At 42.3% G+C, this 24,360-nt stretch overlaps 1 protein-coding gene across 1 annotated transcript; it reads left to right on the top strand.

The window, feature by feature from the left end:
* The first annotated feature begins 9,809 nt into the window (after nucleotides 1–9,809).
* LOC311119560 (uncharacterized protein) lies at nucleotides 9,810–24,354 on the top strand. Its single transcript, XM_084194238.1, has 4 exons — nucleotides 9,810–10,034; nucleotides 10,561–10,792; nucleotides 22,650–22,791; nucleotides 22,961–24,354. Exons 1-4 carry the CDS (start codon nucleotides 9,864–9,866, stop codon nucleotides 24,231–24,233), a joined length of 1,818 nt encoding a protein of 605 aa, XP_084050364.1. The 5' UTR covers nucleotides 9,810–9,863; the 3' UTR covers nucleotides 24,234–24,354.
* The last annotated feature ends 6 nt before the right edge of the window (nucleotides 24,355–24,360 follow it).

Genomic DNA, 24,360 nt, shown 5'->3' with positions numbered 1-24,360 from the left:
ATAGAAAATCCAGTGTGAATGAAAGGAACAGAACCCTCTGAAGCTAATGTAGAGCAAAGTACAGAAACGTGATGAAGACTGACTAAACGAGCACTAACAAGGTGCAAAAACAATGTAACAACCGTTCTGTCCAATTACATTACATTACCCTTAGGCATTTAAAGGATAAAACCCATGACTTGTCAACCGGGATGTCAATTTCTCTTATTAGATTCCCCCCCCCCCCCCCCCAAAAAAAAAGATTAATATTATCTTATCCAATGCATGCAAGCACACACACACACACACACACACACACACACACACACACACACACACACACACACACACACACACGGAAATCAAACTATACTCTCTCTCTTACCTTTATTTGTGGCTTATAAATCTTATCTCAGTCTCTTAGTGGATGTAGAGTGGCAGCAGTAGTATTAAGGTGGTATCCTTAGGCTTGGAGAGTTTCTCTGAACCAACTGTCTGCATGCTCCCCTCTCTGGCTTCTTATAGTGACACACCCGTTCCCCTAGCACATAACCCACCCCTCCCCCTCCCCCTCACCTCACCATTCACATAGCCGAGGGGAGGGGGAGAGGGGCGTGGGGTATACCCTGTGACGCACACAATGGAGATACCATACATGAGTTCTGTGATCAACGCTGACGTACTATATGAGGCATGGCCCTACATCACGTTTATCTCTTGTCCTCTAAGAACAAACTAATGGGATCTAAGAATATACTCCATCTACGCTAAACTGCATCTACAGACTGTATTTGTATTGGTTAGATATCAAACCACTATCAAACCACCATCAAACCACTATCAAACCACTATCAAACCACTATCAAACCACTATCAAACCATTATCAAACCACTATCAAACCACTATCAAACCACTATCAAACCACTATCAAACCATTATCAAACCACTATCAAACCACTATCAAACCACTATCAAATCACTATCAAACCACCATCAAACCACTATCAAACCACTATCAAACCACTATCAAACCACTATCAAACCATTATCAAACCACTATCAAACCACTATCAAACCACTATCAAACCACTATCAAACCACCATCAAACCACTATCAAACCACTATCAAACCCACAATCTAACGTCAAACTAAGCCACATTGATTCTAAAGATGCAAGTTAGAAACACAATCACAGAACAATCGATCAGTGATCAATAAACTTGTTCCTGACTTGTTCCTGGCGTAAAAAAAGATCTGTGATACTTTCCCAGACAAAGAGAATATAAAGCCAGAAGACCTCTAGATTCATTCACACTGGGATGAAAAACAAGTGCCCAAGGCATAGAGACCTCAGAGGACTCTGGTGCAAGACTTCGTGAAATCACATTCTGTGGAGACTGGTCCTAAAGAGCTGTGAAGGGCATTCTGTGGAGACTGGTCCTAAAGAGCTGTGAAGGGCATTCTGTGGAGACTGGTCCTAAAGAGCTGTGAAGGGCATTCTGTGGAGACTGGTCCTAAAGAGCTGTGAAGGGCATTCTGTGGAGACTGGTCCTAAAGAGCTGTGAAGGGTATAGTTTCTGTGAGATACTGATACTGAAGGAGTTGTGTCCCCTGTCTACCAGCCTGGCAAACACACACACACACACACACACACACACACACACACACACACACACACACACACACACACACACACACACATTCATCACAACTGATGCTACCAGACTCTTCTTTACTATAGCTAATACTGCACAATTTAAACACTCAGTATCTCTACTTTCTGCTATCAGTATCTCTACTCTCTGCTACCAGTATCTCTACTCTCTGCTATCAGTATATATACTCTCTGCTATCAGTATCTCTACTCTCTGCTATCAGTATCTCTCTGCTATCAGTATCTCTACTCTCTGCTATCAGTGCTATCTCTGCGCTCAGTATCTCTACTCTCGCTATCAGTATCTCAACTCTCTGTTATCAGTATCTCTACTCTCTGCTATCAGTATATCCGTATCTCTAAATACTGCTGAACCTGTCCTGAACAGCTATGAAAGGCAGCCATGCTGAACCTGTCCTGAACAGCTATGAAAGGTAGCCATGCTGAACCTGTCCCATTGGGGGCATCTCTACCCTGCCTGGTTTATAGCACCCTAAAGCATCATCTGTCAGACCAATTGATCATAACTAATACTGCATGGACCCTTCATTCATTTAGTCTGAAAATAATACATTTTAAGCCAAGCCTAATTAAAAAACGAGATTTGGTTGAGGATGTTGCGCAGCATCATCAAGGACCCCACACACCCCAGCCTTAACGTCTGGCAGACGGTATCGGAGCATGAGGTCGGAGCATGAGGTCTGATATCAACAGGCTCAGAGACAGTTGTGGTCAGCCCACCTCATCAGGATCTGGTTTTGGTCCTTCAAGCGAGTCAGACCATTAGCTGTTTTCAGAGGGGGTTAAAGTGCCACTGAGGGTGCGCATTCCCCAACAGCACTACTTCACTGTGGGAAGGTGAATTCCAGTGGCAAGGGGGGATACCCAGGACGACCAGTATCTTCCAAAGCTGCAGGAGGCTGCCGGATCCCCAGTCTGTCTGCGTCCGCCTACTGTGTTCTGCCAGCACGCTGCTTTTCTCTCAGGGTGTGCTCCCCTAGCCTTTGTCGTACCAGACTAACCCACAAGGCAGCGGGGCAGTAGTTGATGGCTACCAGGACGTGTCCACACAGAGGTGGGCCTGTACAGACGCATCTCTGGAGCCCACTGCTGCTCCAAGATCCCCTGCCGGTTAGCCTGGAGTTTCAAGACAACCAGTTAACGTGTGCCACCACGAGGACGCCCGACAGGAATCTTGGTCATGGAGAGGCTTTGTACCGGCAAGGGGAGACTTTTGTGCACGAAGCTGCTCCCCAATTCACCACAAGGGCTAGCCGGCGGCAGCTAGCTGTAAGCGACAGTATGCAAGCACGTGGTAAGCGGTCATGCAACTTACCTCTACCTAGGCACTACTGCACTAGACGCGTCACATTCACCCTGCGGCTGCACACACACACACACACACACACACACACACACACACATTCATCACTGCTGCTACCAGACTCTTATTTACTATAGCTAATACTGAACCATTTAAACACGTGCCCCCCAAACTCCAGTCCCCTGTTACATGAGTAAATATTCTACAATAAATGGTTCCTTCCTGTATTATACTTATGCTAAAATATTTATTATATTCTACTGAGCCATTTTATTTATTGTTGTTGCATTGTCGAGAAGGAACCTGCAAGTAAGCATTTTGTTGGACAGTGCGTATACCATGTTTATCCTGTACAATATCCTGACTAATAAAACGTTAAACTTGAGGTCAGGGCACGTGCCCTGTGTGCCTGGTCGGTATTCAGCCATGATTAGCTGACTAGACTAACTTACTAATTAAAAACATTGTTAGCTGACATGGCTAATTGAGTGACTGTCAGTGACTGACATAACAAGAGAGAAACTGCTGATGCACAACCAGATTGTGCCTTGTGTATTCTACTGTTCTAACTCTCAACAGCAAGTTGAGAGCTCGACTGAGTTTCACATTCTTATTATATTTTAATTTATTGCTTCCTGCCGCCGGTAGATTGACATAAAGTGTAGTCAACTTTGTTCTAAGGTCAAAAAGAATTTGATTAGTTTGTGGCAGAACAAATCCGATTGGTTTCTAAAAGGTTAATGGGCGGAGTTTAACAGATGCACAACTTTTGAAAACATGGTGGATGTTTGAACTGAGAATCTTGTAAATGAAAGGTTGAATTACAAGTTTGAAAATAATTTTTAATCATTATTGTGTTACAATAGTCAGACTTCATGTGACTATCTCTAAGATGCAACTGGTCTCCTGACTTGAAGCAAAAAGTAAAAATGTAGCAAGCTAGCAGCAACATGCTAAGCTAATCAGAGCACGCAAGCTAGCTAAGCATTTAGCAACCTCTTAGCTACTTATGTTGAATGAATACATAGAGCTAGCTAGATATCTAGGTGTCTAATATACAAGTAAGTCAGCTAACATTTGCTTTATTGAAATTTTTTGTTGAATAAGCTAAATGAAACTTTCAAAAATGGGGATGGACAGTTATGCTGCCCCGGGAGCAGCTACATTAAATGCTAAGCTAAACAGCGCTAGTTGGCTAGCAGATAGCTATCTCTTACTAGTGTTGAGTCATAGAAAAGATCTGGCTAGCTCTCAAATATTTTACATTTACATTTAAGTCATTTAGCAGACGCTCTTATCCAGAGCGAAATATAACAGTAAGTCAGCTCCCACTTACTTTATCAAAATATTTAGTTGAATATCCTATATAAACTTAAAAATTGGAATGGGCTGTTATGCTTCCCTGGGGGCAGAAATGTAAAATGCAAAGCTAAATGTAGCTTAGCTGAGCAGAGCGCTACCTCCAACTAATGTTGAATTATAAAAGTAAAAATTGCTAGCAAGCTAAGTCTAAAATCTGCCAGTAGGTCAGATAACATTTGTTTTATTAAAAGTTTCGTTAGATAAGCGATATAAACAAAATAAATTGGAACAGACTGTTTATGCTGCTTTGGGGTCAGAAATGCTAGTTTGGGTCAAGATCACTTGAGGCCATCAGGGCAGACTTCAAGCACAAAAGGTCATTAAAAAAAATATTAACTGCCCTCGGGGCAGCAATTTAAATGCACTGTTTAAATGCTTTCCCAGGGGCAGTAATGTTAGTTTGGGTAAAGATCACTTTTGTGCCCTAAGGGCAGACTTCAAGCAAATGTTTTTATTTCAAGCAAAAAGTATCTAAAATATATCCTATGGTTATCTTCACCCAAACTAGCAATAATGCCCCTGGAGCAACGTTCCAATTTCTAGCTTATTAAGCATAATCTTACCAATTATTCTTGCTTCTTATCATTTTCTCGTTTACTGGCATATTTGAGACCTAGCTAGCTAGCTATATTTTATGACTCAACATTAGTAAGAAATAGTTATTTGCTAGCCAACTAGCTCTGTTTAGCTTAGCATTTAAATTTGCTGCCCCCGTTTTTTAAAGTTCATAAACCTTATTCAACTCAACATTTCAATAAAGCAAACGTTAGCTGACTTACTTATATATTTGGCACATAGCTAGCTAGCTCCATTTATTAATTCAACATGAGTAGCTAAGAGGCTAAGAGCTTGCACTGATTAGTTTAGCATGTTGATGCTAGCTTGCTACATTTTACTCTTTGCTTCAAGTCAGCAGACCAGTTGTATCTAAGAGATATTGTCACATTTGTCTGACTACTGTAACACAACAATGATTTTAAAACGTTACAAAAACGTTAACTCAAAGTTTTATTATCCAAACCATGTTTTCAAAAGTTGTGCATCTGTTAAACTCCGCCCATTGACCTTTTAGAAACCAATCGGATTTGTTCTAAACCAATCAGATTATTTCTGCCCTAAGAACAAAGTTGACTACACTTTATGTCAATCTGCTTGTGACAGGGGGCCCGTAAGCAATTGCTTATGTCGCTTATGCTTGGAGCCAGCCCTGAACCAAAGAATCGAGAAGAAAGAATGTGTTGAGTAGGTTAATGAGAGTAGCTGGATGGAAGTTTGAATATGAATACAGTGAGGGAAAAAAGTATTTGATCCCCTGCTGATTTTGTATGTTTGCCCACTGACAAAGAAATGATCAGTCTATAATTTTAATGGTAGGTTTATTTGAACAGTGAGAGACAGAATAACAACAACAAAATCTAGAAAAACGCATGTCAAAAATGTTATAAATTGATTTGCATTTTAATGAGGGAAATAAGTATTTGACCCCCTCTCAATCAGAAAGATTTCTGGCTCCCAGGTGTCTTTTATACAGGTAACGAGCTGAGATTAGGAGCACACTCTTAAAGGGAGTGCTCCTAATCTCAGCTTGTTACCTGTATTAAAGACACCTGTCCACAGAAGCAATCAATCAATCAGATTCCAAACTCTCCACCATGGCCAAGACCAAAGAGCTCTCTAAGGATGTCAGGGACAAGATTGTAGACCTACACAAGGATGGAATGGGCTACAAGACCATCGCCAAGCAGTTTGGTGAGAAGGTGACAACAGTTGGTGCGATTATTCGCAAATGGAAGAAACACAAAAGAACTGTCAATCTCCCTCGGCCTGGGGCTCCATGCAAGATCTCACCTCGTGGAGTTGCAATGATCATGAGAACGGTGAGGAATCAGCCCAGAACTACACGGGAGGATCTTGTCAATGATCTCAAGGCAGCTGGGACCATAGTCACCAAGAAAACAATTGGTAACACACTACGCCGTGAAGGACTGAAATCCTGCAGCGACGGCAAGGTCCCCCTGCTCAAGAAAGCACATATACAGGGCCGTCTGAAGTTTGCCAATGAACATCTGAATGATTCAGAGGAGAACTGGGTGAAAGTGTTGTGGTCAGATGAGACCAAAATCGAGCTCTTTGGCATCAACTCAACTCGCCGTGTTTGGAGGAGGAGGAATGCTGCCTATGACCCCAAAAACACCATCCCCACCGTCAAACATGGAGGTGGAAACATTATGCTTTGGGGGTGTTGTTCTGCTAAGGGGACAGGACAACTTCACCGCATCAAAGGGACGATGGACGGGGCCATGTACCGTCAAATCTTGGGTGAGAACCTCCTTCCCTCAGCCAGGGCATTGAAAATTGGTCGTGGATGGGTATTCCAGCATGACAATGACCCAAAACACACGGCCAAGGCAACAAATGAGTGGCTCAAGAAGAAACACATTAAGGTCCTGGAGTGGCCTAGCCAGTCTCCAGACCTTAATCGCATAGAAAATCTGTGGAGGGAGCTGAAGGTTCGAGTTGCCAAACGTCAGGCTCGAAACCTTAATGACTTGGAGAAGCTCTGCAAAGAGGAGTGGGACAAAATCCCTCCTGAGATATGTGCAAACCTGGTGGCCAACTACAAGAAACGTCTGACCTCTGTGATTGCCAACAAGGGTTTTGCCACCAAGTACTAAGTCATGTTTTGCAGAGGGGTCAAATACTTATTTCCCTCATTTAAAATGCAAATAAATGTATAACTTTTTTGACACGCGTTTTTCTGGATCTTTTTGTTGTTATTCGGTCTCTCACTGTTCAAATAAACCTACCATTCAAATTATAGACTGATCATGTCTTTGTCAGTGGGCAAACGTACAAAATCAGCAGGGGATCAAATACTTTTTTTCCCTCACTGTATGTCATTCATATTTTGTATGAAATACTTTATGTGAATCATATATGTACCAGCTCCCCACATATTTCCTTTTAAAAGCTCCTTGTTGGTGCGATAAACGGCATGAAGAAACTCTAACTGTGGACTGACCATGGGTCAGCATGGGTCACCCTAGGAGACAGATGTATTGACATGCCATTCTCTTTACTGTCTGCTAAGCTTTAAAAGATACGGAGAGAAAATAACAATAACAGCTCGGCTCCAGTCGAGAACAAATAATGATTCAGGAAACTGTCTTCTATTAAATGGAGCATGGAACTGAAATGCTGTGGAGAATGTCTCTCTCTCTCTCTCTGAGAGGTGCTGACACACACACACGCACGCATAGACACACACAGAGACACAGACACAGACACACACATGCACACACACACACGCACACACACACACACTCTAGAACTAAACGAGAGGCTTTGACCCCAGTCAGAGATAATTACAAGAGCCACTTGATAATTAGCAACCCAACAGCAACCTCACAGAAACACCATTCAGTTACAAAACACATGGTGATTAAAGCAGTAACTGTTGTTGGAATCATTATGTAGTTTACAGCCTCCCGTTTCCCATCTACCACACTCACACACACACACACACACACACACACACACCATGTATTTAGAGGACTGAATGCTATACAGAACTAGCTGAAGGAATTCAATTTTTGCCCACACCAGTGGTTCACAAAAGTCATTACAATACATCATAAGTACTTCGTATTGATATTAATAATGCCCAGGATTATTCCACTGTATGTGTATGCAGATGTCTGTGAGCTATGACTCTTATCAGCAAGCCTCTGATCATAAAATATAGTTCATTACCTGCAGAAGATACGCTTCACTGGGTTTTATCTATCAGGAAAGGCCCTCCATATTCCATAATCGTATTTCACATCCCATTGACAGATATCTTCTCTTCTCAATGCAGGGTTTGAGTCTCACATACACAAACACACTCACACGTGCGTGCGCGCGCGCACACACCCACACACACACAGAGGCGTGCAAGCACACGCACACGCACACACACACACACTCACTGACTTCACAATGAGTCATGGTGCAGCCTGTTCTGTACTATGAGATGACACACACACTAAACCTATTATCTGTCATCAGCCAGTGACATTGCTGCTGCTTCTACAAAAACCAATTGGTTGTGGTGCAGATTCTCTTCTTCTCACACGTGTGCGTTCTTTGTTTTCTTTTCAGCCAAATTGAATGTTGATTCAATCAGAAAAACCCACTGCAGCTCCCAAAAGCCCCTGATTGATGTTACCAGACTGACGTTTTTCTTGAAGTGTGACAATTACAATAAATAAGTTATTCTTATAGCATAATAGTCTTCTAAAATGCTGTTTTGTACGGTGCCCACTCAAAAATTTAGTTCACTACAATAAATATTCTGTCCCTGGTAGACCTATTGGGTCGGTTTCCCAGACGCAGAGTAGTCTTGGACTAAAAACAAATATTATAATGGAGAATCTCTATTGAGAATATTTTTTTAGTCCTGCTCTGGACTAATCTGTGTCTGGTAAACAGACCCATTATGCCCTAGAGGCAATCTAATCCTGGAATTATTATTAACTGGAAACTGTCTGACATATTGCTGTTATTAATCACTGAGATTATAATCTGGAGACTGGACTAGAGTAATGTTTTAGTCTGCCGCAGGGTCAATGCTAACAGTTGGACACAAAAATAATGCGATTTACAATCGTTTCAATGCTCATTTCAATCTAAAATCCTTAGTCTCTACATCCATTTTTGAATTGATAGATTCATGATATATACCCATTGGTTCTTTAAGAATATTGTATAAATGCTTCATGAGGTTAGTTCATCTCTTGTACCCCAGCAGATCAAACCCAAAAGCTTGTTTTACTCCAATGTTTGTAAACAATGTAAATGTAAACAAATACTGCTTTAGCCTCAAAACAATCATTTTTATATCATGGATGGTCAGTCCTTGCATCCATAGCTCTGTCTATGAATCGGTTACATTTCTCAAGGCCCATATGCCTCAGCTTTTTACGAAACAGAGGCGGGGAATCCACTTTGTAACTGTTACAATGAAGGACTCTAGCCTTAACTGTGGCAGAATCAGAACAAAATGCCTAAGATTGAAGCATGAGAAAATAAAGGCAACCACATTTATCTGCAGCTGACTTCTGACTGTGAACACCCTCGTCTTCATTTTTGTCAGCTCACAATATGTGTATTTTTCAATACCTCACGGTATTAGTTTTAAATACTTATGACACATTTGTATGTTTAATGATCTAACAAATTCCACGCCATTGATAGGAGCGCATTAGGTATCCTAATTCTACATACAACATGTTCACCAGGGCTGTAATCATTAGTAATACACGTTTTGCAACGGAAACGACTGTTTCTATTGGTCTAATTCAGGTAGGTCCCTCAACGTTTCGTTTGGTTCCTAGTGAATACACCCCATGTTACAGAAAATGGTAGGAACATTTCTGCTCGATTGCGTGTTTCATTTCGGACAATAATACAGCGTAAGGCCGGAAACATTAGACAGCGGAAAAGACGCAAACTAGAAATTCTCAAAGTAGGCTATTTCTGAAATAACTAGCTAGCAGTCATGTCGAGCAAAGATATATTTCAGACACAGTTATCCCACATTATGGGGTTATTAGTTGAATCAACAGTTAGGGAGATGGGGCGACTCCTCGACGTGTGTGCTGCTGTTTTGGAGAATAAAGACAACCGTTTACTGAAGAGAGAAATGGAGCGTGTGAATACAACCAACAAAGTGAGTGAAGTTCATCATCAAACCAATAATCCGTGATCAAACCATATAGATAAATAGAGGACTCATTTGTATATATGTGCTATTATAGGTTCTGTGACAGCATGGACAGCGCCATTGAAGAGACAACCCATAGGAATCCCCACGCAGTTGACTACTTTAAAATGGCGGAAGCCCTCAATGTCGCTGCCCATGCTAAATCGGGCTTTTGGCTACTAGAGGCCTCTATCATTCTCTATGAATCAAAATTGATTGAAAATGTGCTAGCTAACTTTAGCCTAGAACAGGGTTCTCCAACCTTGTTCCTGGGGCGCTACCATCCTGTGGGTTTTCGCTCCAACCATAATCTAGCGCACCGGATTCTCAGTTGAGTTACAACTGGGGTTGAAACGAAAACCTAGTGCCCTGGCATAGAATATATATATATATTTTTTAGATGTTCTAGAAACCAGGCGGTCAGTGAGTGTTTATTTTGAATGGTCAGTGACGGTATCAGTAATTCAGGTAGTTCTTCTTATTCATCTTTCAGATGAAGTTTGCGTCATTCATGGAAGTGTTGAGTAAAAGCTCGATGGAGAAAATATCGTTACTCATGACCGTGGACGAGATGGAGGTGAGAGCGGTGGAGAACACTGGTGGAGAAGGAGCGAGCGGTGGAGAAGAAGTAAACTCGTTTAACCCAGAAGTAAAATCTCGTGTAATTATTATCTGTCCGGGAGATGTTAGAGAAGCAGTTGCGACACAAAAAGGAGCAGTAAAGGGTGAGTGATTTGTGGTTGTTTTTACATGGATTATAAATGTATTGTTGTTGGATGTTCCCATAGAGAGAGTTAGAGGATGCAACATTGTATCTGTCCCATTAGTGTGTGTGAGAGCATGGGAAGCACATAGAGAATTATAGAGATATCGCTTTGCCTTCAGAAAGTATTCGCACTCCTTGACTTTATCCACATTTTATTGTTACAGCCTGAATTTAAAGATGCACTATGCAGAAACCGCTCCGCCATTTACTGTTTGTTAAAATTCGAATTGTTCGCTTAATTTCAGTTTGTGACAAAACAAGCAAGTATATTGTAGAGAATCATTGTACCATCTAAAATATTGTATATTCCGAAAGTATAAGACACAAAAAACAGAACATAAGAATGGGAAGCATAGAAATAGTGCACAAAGAACAGATCTACCGCTTCTTAGATGTGCTTTAAATGAGTGACTGATCTATACTGAACAAAAATATAAACATATCATTTAAAGTGTTGGTCCCATGTTTCATGAGCTGAAATAAAAGATCCCAGACATTTTCCATACGCACAAAACGCTTATTTCCTGTAGCACTAACTCCAAAAACTTTTGGGACACTGTAAAGTCCATGGAGAATAAGAGCACTTCCTCCCAGCTGCCCACTGCACTGAGGCTAGGAAACACTATCACCACCGATAAATCTACAATAATCGAGAATTTCAACAAGCATTTTGCTACGGCTGGCCATGCTTTCCACCTGGCTACCACTACCCCGGCCACCAACTCTGCACCCTCCACTGCAACTTGCCCATGCCCCCCCCCCCCCGCTTCTCCTTCACACAAATTCAGACAGCTGATGTTCTGAAAGAGCTGCAAAATCTGTACCCCTACAAATCAGCTGGGCTAGACAATCTGGACCCTTTCTTTCTAAAACTAGCTGCCGAAATTGTCGCAACCCCTATTACTAGTCTGTTCAATCTCTCTTTCGTAACGTCTGAGATCCCCAGAAATTGGAAAGCTGCCGCGGTCATCCCCCTCTTCAAAGGGGGTGACACTCTAGATCCAAACTGCTACAGACCTATATCCATCCTGCCCTGCCTTTCGAAAGTATTCGAAAGCCAAGTTAACAAACAGATCACTGACCATTTCGAATCCCACCGTACCTTCTCCGCTATGAAATCCGGTTTCCGAGCTGGTCATGGGTGCACTTCAGCCACGCTCAAGGTCCTAAACGATATTATAACCGCGATCGATAATAGACAGTACTGTGCAACCGTCTTCATCGACCTGGCCAAGGCTTTCGACTCTGTCAACCACCGCATTCTTATTGGCAGACTAAATAGCCTTGGTTTCTCAAATGACTGCCTCGCCTGGTTCACCAACTACTTCTCAGATAGAGTTCAGTGTGTCAAATCAGAGGGCCTGTTGTCTGGACCTATGGCAGTCTCTATGGGGGTGCCACAGGGTTCAATTCTTGGGCCGACTCTTTTCTCTGTGTATATCAATGATGTCGCTCTTGCTGCTGGTGACTCTCAGATCCACCTCTACGCAGACGACACCATTTTGTATACACCTGGCCCTTCATTGGACACTGTGTTAACAAACCTCCAAACAAGCTTTAATGCCATACAACACTCCTTCAGTAGCCTCCAACTGCTCTTAAACACTAGTAAAACTAAATGCATGCTCTTCAATCGAACGCTGCTGGCACCCGCCCCACCCGACTAGAATCACCACTCTCGACGGGTCTGACCTAGAGTATGTGGACAACTACAAATACCTAGGTGTCTGGTTAGACTGTAAACTCTCCTTCCAGACTCACATTAAGAATCTCCAATCCAAAGTTAAATCTAGAATCGGCTTCCTATTTCGCAACAAAGCCTCCTTCACTCATGCTGCCAAACATGCCCTCGTAAAACTGACTATCCTACCGATCCTTGACTTCGGCGATGTCATTTACAAAATAGCCTCCAACACTCTACTCAGACTACATCCAATTTGCTATCACAGTGCCATCCGTTTTGTCTCCAAAGCCCCATACACTACCCACCACTGTGACCTGTACGCTCTTGTTGGCTGGTCCTCACTACATGTTCGTCGTCAAACCCACTGGCTCCAGGCCATCTATAAATCACTGCTAGGCAAATCCCCGCCTTATCTTAGCTCATTGGTCACCATAGCAGCACCCACCCGTAGTCTGCGCTCCAGCAGGTATATCTCACTGGTCATTCCCAAAGCCAACACCTCCTTTGGCCGCCATTCCTTCCAGTTCTCTGCTGCCAATGACTGGAACGAATTGCAAAAATCTCTGAAGCTGGAGACTCTCATCTCCCTCAATAACTTTAAGCATCAGTTGTCAGAGCAGCTTACCGATCACTGCACCTGTACACAGCCCATCTGAAATTAGCCCACCCAACTACCTCATCCCTATATTGTTATTTATTTTGCTCTTTTGCACCCCAGTATCTCTATTTGCACATAATCTCTTGCACATCTAGCATTCCAGTGTTAATACTATTGTAATTATTTTGCACTATAGCCTTTTATTGCCTTACCTCCATAACTTGCTACATTTGCACACACTGTATATATATTTTCTGTTGTATTTTTGACTTTGTTTTTTACCCCATATGTAACTCTGTGTTGTTTTTATTGCACTGCTTTGCTTTATCTTGGCCAGGTCGCAGTTGTAAATGAGAACTTGTTCTCAACTGGCTTACCTGGTTAAATAAAGGTGAAATAAAAATAAAATTCGCTCAAATTTTGCACACACATTTGTTTACATCCCTGTTAGTGAGCATTTCTCCTTTGCCAAGATAATCCATCCTCCTGACAGGTGTGGCATATCAAGAAGCTGATTACACAGCATGATCATTACACAGGTGCACCTTGTGCTGGGGACAATAAAAGGCCTCTCTAAAATGTACAGTTTTATCAAACAACATAATGCCACAGATGTTTCAAGTTTTGAGGGAGCGTGCAATTGACATGCTGACTCCCGGAATGTCAACCAGAGCTGTTGCCAGAGAATTGAATGTTTATTTCTCTACTATAAGCCGCCTCCAATGTCATTTTAGAGAATTTGGCAGTATGTCCAAATGGCCTCACAACCACAGACCACGTGTAACCACGCCAGCCCAGGACCTCCACAACCGGCTTCTTCACCTGCGGGATCGTCTGAGACCAGCCACCCGGACAGCGGTTGAAACTGTGGGTTTGCATAACTGAAGAGTTTCAGCACAAACTGTCAGAAACCGTCTCAGTGAAGCTCGTCGACCTCACCAGGGTCTTGACCTGACTACAGTTCGGCGTTGTGACAGACTTCAGTGGGCAAATGCTCACCTTTGATGGCCGCTGGAGAAGTGTGCTCAGTTCTTCCACGGCCTGCATACTCACCAGACATGTCAATCCATTGAGCGTGTTTGGGATGCTCTGGATCGACGTGTACGACAGTGTGTCCCAGTTCCCGGCAATATCCAGCAAATAATTATACCCTGATGAAGACAGCTTGTCTGTCAGCTTGTCTGGCACACACCTGTCTATATAAGGTCCCACAGTTGCGGTGGTGTAAAGTACTTAATTATTATTATTATTATTTACTTAAGAAAAAATACTTTAAAGTACTACTTATGTAGTTTTTTTTTGCTGTGTCTGTACTTTACTATATATATTTGACAACTTTTACTTAACTACATTCATACAGAAAAGAATGTACTTTTTTTACTCCATACATTTTCCCTGACACCCAAAAGTACTAGTTACATTTTGAATGCTTAGCAGGACAGGAAAATGGTCCAATTCAGGCACTTATCAAGAGAACATCCCTGGTCATCCCTACTGCCTCTGATCTGGTGGACTAAACTAAACACAAATCCTTAATTTGTAAACGATGCGAGTGATAGTGTGCCCCTGGCTATCCGTAAAAAAAAAAAAAAAAAGAATGGTGCCGTTTGCTTAATATAAGGAATTTGAAAAAATTGTTACTTTTGATACTTAAGTATATTTTAGGAATTACATTTAAAACCAAATACTTTTAGACTTTTACTCAGGTAGTGTTTCACTGGGTGACTAACTTTTACTTGAGTCAATTTCTATTAAGGTATCTTTTACTTTTACTCAAGTATGACAATTGCGTACTTTTTCCACCACTGCACAGTTGACAGTGTATGTCAGAGCAAAAACCAAGCCATGAGGTGGAAGGAATTGTCCGTCCAGCTCTGAGACAGGATTGTGTCGAGGCACAGCTCTGGGGAAGGGTACCAAAAAATGAATGCAGCATTAAATGTCCCCAAGAACACAGTGGCCTCCATCATTCTTAAATGGAAGACATTTGGAACCACCAAGACTCTTCCTAGAGCTGGCCGCCCGGCCAAACTGAGCAATCGGGGGAGAAGGGTCTTGGTCAGGGAGGTGACCAAGAACCCGATGGTCACTCTGACAGAGCTCCAGAGTTCCTCTGTGGAGATGGGAGAACCTTCCAGAAGGACAACCATCTCTGCAGCACTAAACCAATCAGCCTTTATGGTAGAGTGGCCAGACGGAAGCCACTCTTCAGTAAAAGGCACATACAGTGAGGGGAAAAAGTATTTGATCCCCTGCTGATTTTGTGTGTTTGCCCACTGACAAAGACATGATCAGTCTATAATTTTAATGGTAGGTTTATTTGAACAGTGAGAGGCAGAATAACAACAAAAAAATCCAGAAAAACGCATTTGTCCCACTCCTCTTTGCAGATCTTCTCCAAGTCATTAAGGTTTCGAGGCTGACGTTTGGCAACTCGAACCTTCAGCTCCCTCCACAGATTTTCTATGGGATTAAGGTCTGGAGACTGGCTAGGCCACTCCAGGACCTTAATGTGCTTATTCTTGAGCCACTCCTTTGTTGCCTTGGACATTTGTTTTGGGTCAATGTCATGCTGGAATACCCATCCACGACCCATTTGCAATGCCCTGGCTGAGGGAAGGAGGTTCTCACCCAAGATTTGACGGTACATGGCCCCGTCCATCGTTCCTTTGATGCGGTGAAGTTGTCCTGTCCCCTTAGCAGAAAAACACCCCCAAAGCATAATGTTTCCACCTCCATGTTTGACGGTGGGGATGGTGTTCTTGGGGGTCATAGGCAGCATTCCTCCTCCTCCAAACATGGCGAGTTGAGTTGATGCCAAAGAGCTCCATTTTGGTCTCATCTGACCACAACACTTTCACCCAGTTCTCCTCTGAATCATTCAGATGTTCATTGGCAAACTTCAGACGGCCCTGTATATGTGCTTTCTTGAGCAGGGGGACCTTGCGGGCGCTGCAGGATTTCAGTCTTTCATGGCGTAGTGTGTTACCAATTGTTTTCTTGGTGACTATGGTCCCAGCTGCCTTGAGATCATTGACAAGTTCCTCCTGTGTAGTTCTGGGCTGATTCCTCACCGTTCTCATGATCATTGCAACTCCACGAGGTGAGATCTTGCATGGAGGCCCAGGCCGAGGGAGATTGACAGTTATTTTGTGTTTCTTCCATTTGCGAATAATCACACCAACTGTTGTCACGTTCTCACCAAGCTGCTTGGCGATGGTCTTGTAGCCCATTCCATCCTTGTGTAGTTCTACAATCTTGTCCCTGACATCCTTGGAGAGCTCTTTGGTCTTGGCCATGGTGGAGAGTTTGGAATCTGATTGATTGATTGCTTCTGTGGACAGGTGCTCCTAATCTCAGTTGTTACCTGTATAAAAGACACCTGGGAGCCAGAAATCTTTCTGATTGAGAGGGGGTCAAATACTTATTTCCCTAATTTAAAATGCAAATCAATTTATAACAATTTTGACATGTTTTTCTGGATTTTGTTGTTGTTATTCTGTCTCTCACTGTTCAAATAAACCTACCATTAAAATTATAGACTGATCATTTGTTTGTCAGTAGGCAAACGTACAAAATCAGCAGGGGATCAAATACTTTTTTTCCTCACTGTAACAGCCCGCTTGGAGTTTGCCAAAAGGCACCTAAAGGACTCTCAGACCATGAGAAACAAGGTTCTCTAGTCTGATGAAACCAAGATTGAACTCTTTGACCTGAATGCCAAGCGTCACGTCTGGAGGAAACCTGGCACCATCCCTACGGTGAAGCATGGTGGTGGTAGCATCATGCTGTGGGGATGTTTTTCAGCGGCAGGGACTGGGAGACTAGTCAGGATCTAGGGAAAGATGAACAGTGCAAAATACAGAGATCCTTGATGAAAACCTGCTCCAGAGCGCTCAGGACTTCAGACTGGAGCGAAGGTTCAACTTTCAACAGGACAACGACCCTAAGCACACAGCAAAGACAACACAGGAGTGGCTTCGGGAAAAGTCTCAATGTCCTTGAGCGGCCCAGCCAGAGCCCAGACTTGAACCCAATCGAATATCTCTGGAAAGACCTGAAAATAGCTGTGCAGCGACGCTCCCCATCCCACCTGACAGAGCTTGAGAGGATCTGCAGAGAAGAATGGGAGAAACTCCCCAAATACAGGTGTGCCAAGCTTGTATCGTCATACCCAAGAAGACTCGAGGCTGTACTGTAATCGCTGCCAATGGTGCTTCAACAAAGTACTGAGTAAATGGTCTGAATACTTATGTAAATGTGATATTTCATTATTTATTTTTTATAAATTTGCAAACAATTCTAAACCTTGTTTTTACTTTGTCATTATCGGATATTGTGTGTAGATTGTTGAGGGGGGGGAAACAATTGTAATCAATTTTAGAATAAGGCTGTAACGTAACAAAATATGGAAAAAGAGAAGGGGTCTGAATACTTCCAGAATGCACTGTAATTGACAGTGTAAAGAAGGAAGCCGGTGCAGAATACAAATATTAAAAAACATGCATCCTGTTTGCAACAAGGCACTAAAGTAATACAGCAAAAAATGTGGCAAAGCAATTTACTTTTTGTCATGAATACAAAGTGATATGCGGTGGTGTAAAAATACTGGAAAGTACTACTTAAGTCGTTTTTTTGGTCCAATTCACACACTTACCAATAGAACATCCCTGGTCATTCCTACTGCCTCACTAAACACACATGCTTTGTTTGTAAATGATCTTGGAGTGTGCCTCTGGCTATCCATCAATTGAAAAAATAACTATTGGGTACTTTTTCCATCACTGGTGATATGTATGGGGCAAATAAAACACATTACTGAGTTCCACACTTTTCAAGCATAGTAGTGGCTGCATCGTGTTTTATGTATGCTTGTAATCGTTAAGGACTGGGGAGTTTCAAGATGAAAAATAAAATAAAAAAACAATGGAGCTAAGCACAGAAAATTCTAGAGGAAAACCTGGTTGTCTGCTTTCCACCAGACACTTGGAGACAAATTCATATTTTAGCAGGACAATAACCTAAAACACAAGGCCAAATATACACTGGAGTTGCTTACCAAGAAGACTGAATATTCCTTAGTGGCAGAGTTACAATTCTGACTTAAATCTGCTTGAAAATCTATGGCAGGAAGTTACCGTGGTAACGCTACTCGAGTCATGTTTGTGCCTCTGCGATTGAGTGACTAGTAGCCGCGTTGTCTCTTCTGTAGCAGTTGAAACTTAAACATTGAAAAACAACCTAGCCAGGCAGTGTTATAGCATGAGGTGGAATAGGCTATAGGATTTGTAGTTTTTTTTGACTTTGCGATTTTTAATTGACCAGCTATGAACCAAAACGGCAAATACTTTTAAAAACAGCTACTGCAGCATTTATTTTGCTATAAATGTGGTCATATTTGACTATTTTTATTCACAAATACGAGTGAAATGCTTGCACTGTGAAGCCCTAAGCCACCCGCCAACGTGGCTGGTGAAATGGACATCTTAGCCGCATTGCCAAAATCTACCCGCATTTGGCGGGTGTTTAATTTTAGACCCTGTCAAGCAATAATCACCAACCAATTTGACAGAGCTTGAAGAGTTTTGGAAAAGATTATGGGCAAATGTTGCACAGTCCAGCTGTGCAAAGCTCTTAGAGGCTTACCCAGAAAGACTCACAGCTGTAGTCACTGCCAAAGGAGATTTCTAACATGTATTGACTCTTATGTAAATTAGATTTCTGTATTTCATTTAAAATACATTTTGCAAAAAAAATTGCAACATTTCCTCCAAACATGTTTTCACTTTGCCATTATGGGGTACTGGATGTAGGTGGTTGAGAAATAATCAATTTTGAATTCAGGCTGTAACAAAACAAAATGTGGAATAAGTCAAGGGCAGGGCTGCCCAACCCTCTTCCTGGAGAGCTACCGTCCTGTGGGTTTTCAGTCCAACCCTAATTTAACACACCTCATTCTACATATTAGCTGCTCAACAAGACCTTAACTAGCTGAATCAGATATGCTAAATTAGGGTTGGACTGAAAACCTACAGGACAGTAGATCTCCAGGAAGAGGGTTGGGCAGCCCTGGTCAAGGGGTTTGAATAGTTTCTGGAGGCCGTGTATATGGCCCATTATGGCGTTTGTGAGCGGCAGCGCCATTCAGGCAATTTTCATTTTGAAGTTAATTTTCTTCTACTTGTATGAGTTGGCAAACAAATTGAAAGGGTGCATACTAGGCTTGGGCGGTATACTGTATACCGGGGTATTTTGAAATGGCCACGGGTAGATTTTATTTTAGTACAGTTAACTATTTCTTTGAAGTTTCTCAATACATTTCAATATGTGTAGCTACCTGCAGTCAACTTGTGCAATAGGTTAGGAGATAATGCAGATTGTGTTCATTTCATCTGCTACATTATTTGACATTATGAAGCTTACCGTAGTTCCCCCAGAACAGTTGAGCCAGTCACGTGTTTGTTTGTAAACGGCACAACAAGAGAAAGTGAGAGCAGGTGAGTCCAGCTGTGTGTTTGGTTTAACTTGCTAGTTATCTCAGTAAGTGGCTGAATTAAGATGGGGCCTCATATAGCGTTAGCTTTCTACCGTGTTTGAGAAGTCAAAGCTTTTTGGATGAGTTATCTGTCCAGCTGCCACTGCAGCTTGATTTCCATTTTTTTTATCCCCTCTGTTCTCGGCCCACTCAGTCTGCTCCTCCCCTATCTTCTCCGAGCAGAGCAGGCAGGCCCGTTGTCGTAGCGACTCGACACCGCATGTACACATGTTGCTCCAGAGCTGGGTGCGGTTCTTCCTTCAGACAAGCATGCGTCAACTTTGTTCACTTGCACAATGTCTCTCGTTCACATTTGCTTGTAAATGTCCAAACTCAGCAAAGATGACATTCAGTAGCTACTATCTATACTTGTATAACTTTATGAGCTGGGTTACCTGTCTTTGCAATTTAGTTTATTTTAGTTTGCTCGTTAGAATATTTAACTAGCAACCTCTATGGAAATTCGCTATTACTTGTGCTAATTTTGTTAGCATTCTGGTTAGACGCCCAATGGGCATTTTTGCGTATTTAGCGCCCCCTTGTGTGCTAATACCGTAAATACCGGGATGAGGGAAGGACAGTGTGCCAATATGAAAATCTGGATACCGCCCAACCCCAGTGCATCCTGCCACCTGGAGTTTTTTTTTTTTTTGAACAGGTATAAATAAAGTCAAAGGTTGGCGATTTACTGCAACCTACAGTTATGGAATGTTTGCTCACAAGTATAACTAATTGGCTGATTCCTCCTGATGACCCAAATGGAATCGTGATCCTTCCTTAACCCACAGGAAGTCCCACCCAGTTGACTACTTTGAAATGGTGGAAGCCCTAAATGGCAGAGTCCATGCTAAAACGGGTTTTATCCATCTAGAGTCCTCTATATAACTCTATGGATGTTCCAAGTACAGTTGAAACAGAAAATGTCCCATTCCTGTGTAACATCAATTATATTACAACATTGTGTACATCTTTGTTGTTGTTGCTACAGTTAAATCACTTGTGATCGACCGGCTCGATTCGGTCTTATGTAGCAAAGTTTTTTTTGTTTTTTTTGTTTTTTATTTTACATTGGATAAAAGTAGAGACTCAGAGCTAGAAAATGGTATATCATACACTTCAGTTGCAGGACAATGAGACACTAATCCTGCTTTGAAGGTTGATAAACTTTTGAGAAAATGGTCTTTGAATGTTTTGGCAAACATACTGGAGAGCTCTTCTTTGTCTACACCCATTCAGCATCGTTCACACCCTCTTAAGCCTTAGCCCCACCCATCTCTTTAAGGATTTACATGTGAGGCCATGTGCTAAACAGAGTGAGTACGGTAGTGAACTAAACAACCAAAGATTTCAAGACTAAAGGCTGGTTTATACTACGTCTATCGACAGTTGTCGCAGTGACATCATGAACATTCTATTGTCATCCGACAAACTTGTCGTTATGAAAAAGTATAAACACAAAAACTACAGGCTGCATGGTGGTCCAAAATAGCATATCTAGTGTATTTTAACACCAATAAACCACCCGTTTTAAAAATGAATTTAGTATATGTCAATCTAGCAAACCAGGCAACTAAAAGCAACATTCTAAACAATGTTTTGGTTAGTTTCTAGCTGTTAGCTAGCTAGTTAATGTTACGTTAGCTGGCTAGCTAGTTCAAAAAATGACCATGTAGCTGACAATGTCTTCACTTTAGCTCATTTGTCTTAATTATTACAGGAAAATAAACTCACAACATGATCATTATTGGTTGTGTGTGACACTAAATAAAAGCAGGGCATTCTACTCGAGAATTTTAAAACTTGGACACTCGTTGGCCTAACGTTATATCCTAATTTGACTTTGGTGCAGGTCATGTTCTTCACATTACCATCTCTGGTAAACACACACTATATCAAATAAAATAAAAGTTTATTTGTCACATGCACAGGATACAGAAGGTGTAGTGAAATGGTTACTTGCATAGTGGAGTCTTTTGTTTAGACCTGTAGATAGCTCGCTAAACAATGAACCACAATCCCAACTCATAACGTTACTACACTGCATGAATCTGCAGGTAGCTAAACAACCAGGTTCAATGTTAGCTAGCTAGCTAACATTAGGCTGTAACTAGCAATGCAAATGGCTCTGAGATACAAATAATATTACTACACCGATCATACACGTAACATTAACTAGCGAGCCAGCCAGCTAACTTTAGCTAGCTAGCTAACAGTACGCTTTAACTTGAAATAAAAAATACTTTCTGACAAAATGTAAACGTATATCTGAAAATGTAGCTAGCTAGACTATCTTACCCGTATACATGGATGGACGCTTCTCCCTCTCTGTCACGGATGACATGGTTGCCCTTAGTTTGAAGATGTAATCCAGGACAGGTGTTTTATACAACAGCCTTCTGTGTGTTCTCTTTTATACTCCCTCTATATATTTGCAATCAAACGCCAGAATTCTCTCCATCTCCTTAGCTATCATACTCTAATTCCACTGATTTCAAAACTCGGTCCTCCAGAATGTGGAGAGCAACACTCCAGTTCTACTACGTGATATCTTTCAAAAAAGCAGCGTTAGAAAGGATTAACTACACATACTGACCAGCTCATGTTATAGACAGAAGCCTGCTACATGGCAGACCAATCGAAACTCATCTCTCGGCATGTCCAGCCCATCCATTATCTCAGCCAATCATGGCTAGCGGGAAGGTTCCTGTCTTTTTCCGTGGCTAAACCAACTAGGCTCGTAATTTAACAATTGTATTCGTATTTACAGATGACTTACAAGTTTGTTATTAAGGCACATGAAAGTTCACATGTTCCAGAAGGCATTTCTGCCAAAAAACGCATTTTGATCAACAACAACAAAAAAGTTTACTTTCAAACGCCTCTCCTGTGGAGTAGCGGCGTGCGGCATACGCCTAGTTTCCTGAAACGAATCACATTTATCTCTCCTGGTTTCTTCTGCATGTGCACAGCAACCACCACAATGACCCTCTCTGTTACAGATGAGGGATCTTCTGAGTCTGACAGTCAGGAGGAAGACCCTGGCCTTGCACCCCTGCCCTCACCTTCATCAGACGAGGAATGGCTCCCCGATGCTGACCTTGACCCTCAGGCGCCATCTGCATCTAGGTTGAAGATACCCAGGTTAGGAAAAGCTAATAATTCCATACGGAAAGCTTTTGAAAATTAAACAGATTCAGCGCTGTTGCTAACTAGCATAGCTCCCTTTTTTTGTTTAGAATTCTTCCTCATTTATGCAAGGAGTTATGGGATATTAGAATCCTCTTGTCTTAACCTTTTCTCTTCAACCTAGATCTGCATCAGACCCAGACAAACAAGACGCAGGTAGGGATGGGGAAGATCCAGAGGTCCAGTGTGGGGATTCTGCAGACGCCGCCCACCAGGGGCCCCTCATCTGTTCCCATTGTGGAAAATGTTTCAAGGAGAAATGGTATCTGACGAGACACATTCAGTCCCATACAAAGTCCTACAGATGCTCTCATTGTGGGAAAGGTTTTAATCTGGCTAAACAGCTTGCGAAACATTCAATTAAACACCTAGAGAACACCTTCAGCTGTACCGATTGCGATGCAGTGTTTCGCCAGAAATGCACTTTGCAGTCTCACAAAAAACGTCACAAAACGGAGAAAACGGTCACATGCGCGGTTTGTGAAAAAAGGTTTGTAGGGGAAAGGCACAAGTGCATTGTAAAAAGGAGGACATTCAGCTGCTCTTCCTGCCCAAAGGTCTTAAAGACCAGAGAAGGATTGTCTTATCACCAGGGAACACACTCCGGGGAGAGGAAGTATTGCTGTGAAACATGTGGCAAAACATTTTTCACCGCAGTGTCCTTAAAAACCCATATGATGACTCATAAAGAAAAGGATCGTAGCTGTACTGTGTGTGGCCAACCTTTCAACAATGGACATGCTCTCAGAAAGCACATGGTAGCCAGCCATCCTGGAGAAACGCCGGAGAAACGCTTCGTCTGCGACGTGTGCGGCAAATGTTTCGCCAAGAGAGACCATCTGTATAAACACATGAGGAGACACAAGGAAGAAAAACCTTTTTCTTGCGACGTTTGCGGCAAGAAGTTTCATTCTTCGGGTAATTGCAAAAGACACGAGATAACGCACACGGGTGAGAAATTGTATCACTGTGACCTTTGTGGTAAAAGTTTCACCCAGTCCGGAACCCTGACCATACATAAACTAAACACGCACACAGACGGTGAAGAAAAGCCTTCTTTCAAGTGCGAGATTTGTGGGGAAGTTTTTCCAAGACGTTACACCCTAAAAAATCACATGGTCACTCACACGGGGAAGAAACCGTGTCATTGTAGCGTTTGTGGGAAAGGTTTCTTTAGCAATCCTACCCTTAAAGCTCACATGCTCATTCACACCGGGGAGAAACCGTTCGAGTGTGATCAATGTAGGAAAAGGTTCACCCAGTCAAGTCATCTAAAATATCACGAGCGCCATGTGCACGCCGGTGTCAAACCATTTGTGTGCGACATCTGTGGGAAGGCCTATGCAAATAGACAGAATCTGAAACTCCACAAGTGCAGTGCTACTGCTAAACAGTAGTCATTTAGCGCCACAACTAGGTAATTGGCACCCTGTCAATGACCAATATATTTTTGAATGGACCCATTCCATGCTCCTCCACGTCAGGGGGAAAATACAAAGTTTCCATCCAACCTTTAAATGGCAG

This window comes from Coregonus lavaretus, assembly GCF_964263955.1.
Source record: "Coregonus lavaretus genome assembly, contig: HAP1_SCAFFOLD_3213, whole genome shotgun sequence".
NCBI lineage: Eukaryota > Metazoa > Chordata > Actinopteri > Salmoniformes > Salmonidae > Coregonus > Coregonus lavaretus.
This window is presented reverse-complemented; position numbering and strand designations above follow the sequence as displayed.

What these genes read in the sequence shown, in the direction of transcription:
- LOC311119560 (XM_084194238.1), top strand. Translation starts at nt 9,864, where the DNA reads ATGTCGAGCAAAGATATATTTCAGACACAGTTATCCCACATTATGGGG. An exon ending in GTGTGAATACAACCAACAAA is followed by an intron (nt 10,035 to 10,560) that starts GTGAGTGAAGTT and finishes TTCATCTTTCAG; the next exon opens with ATGAAGTTTGCGTCATTCAT. An exon ending in ACAAAAAGGAGCAGTAAAGG is followed by an intron (nt 10,793 to 22,649) that starts GTGAGTGATTTG and finishes TCTCTGTTACAG; the next exon opens with ATGAGGGATCTTCTGAGTCT.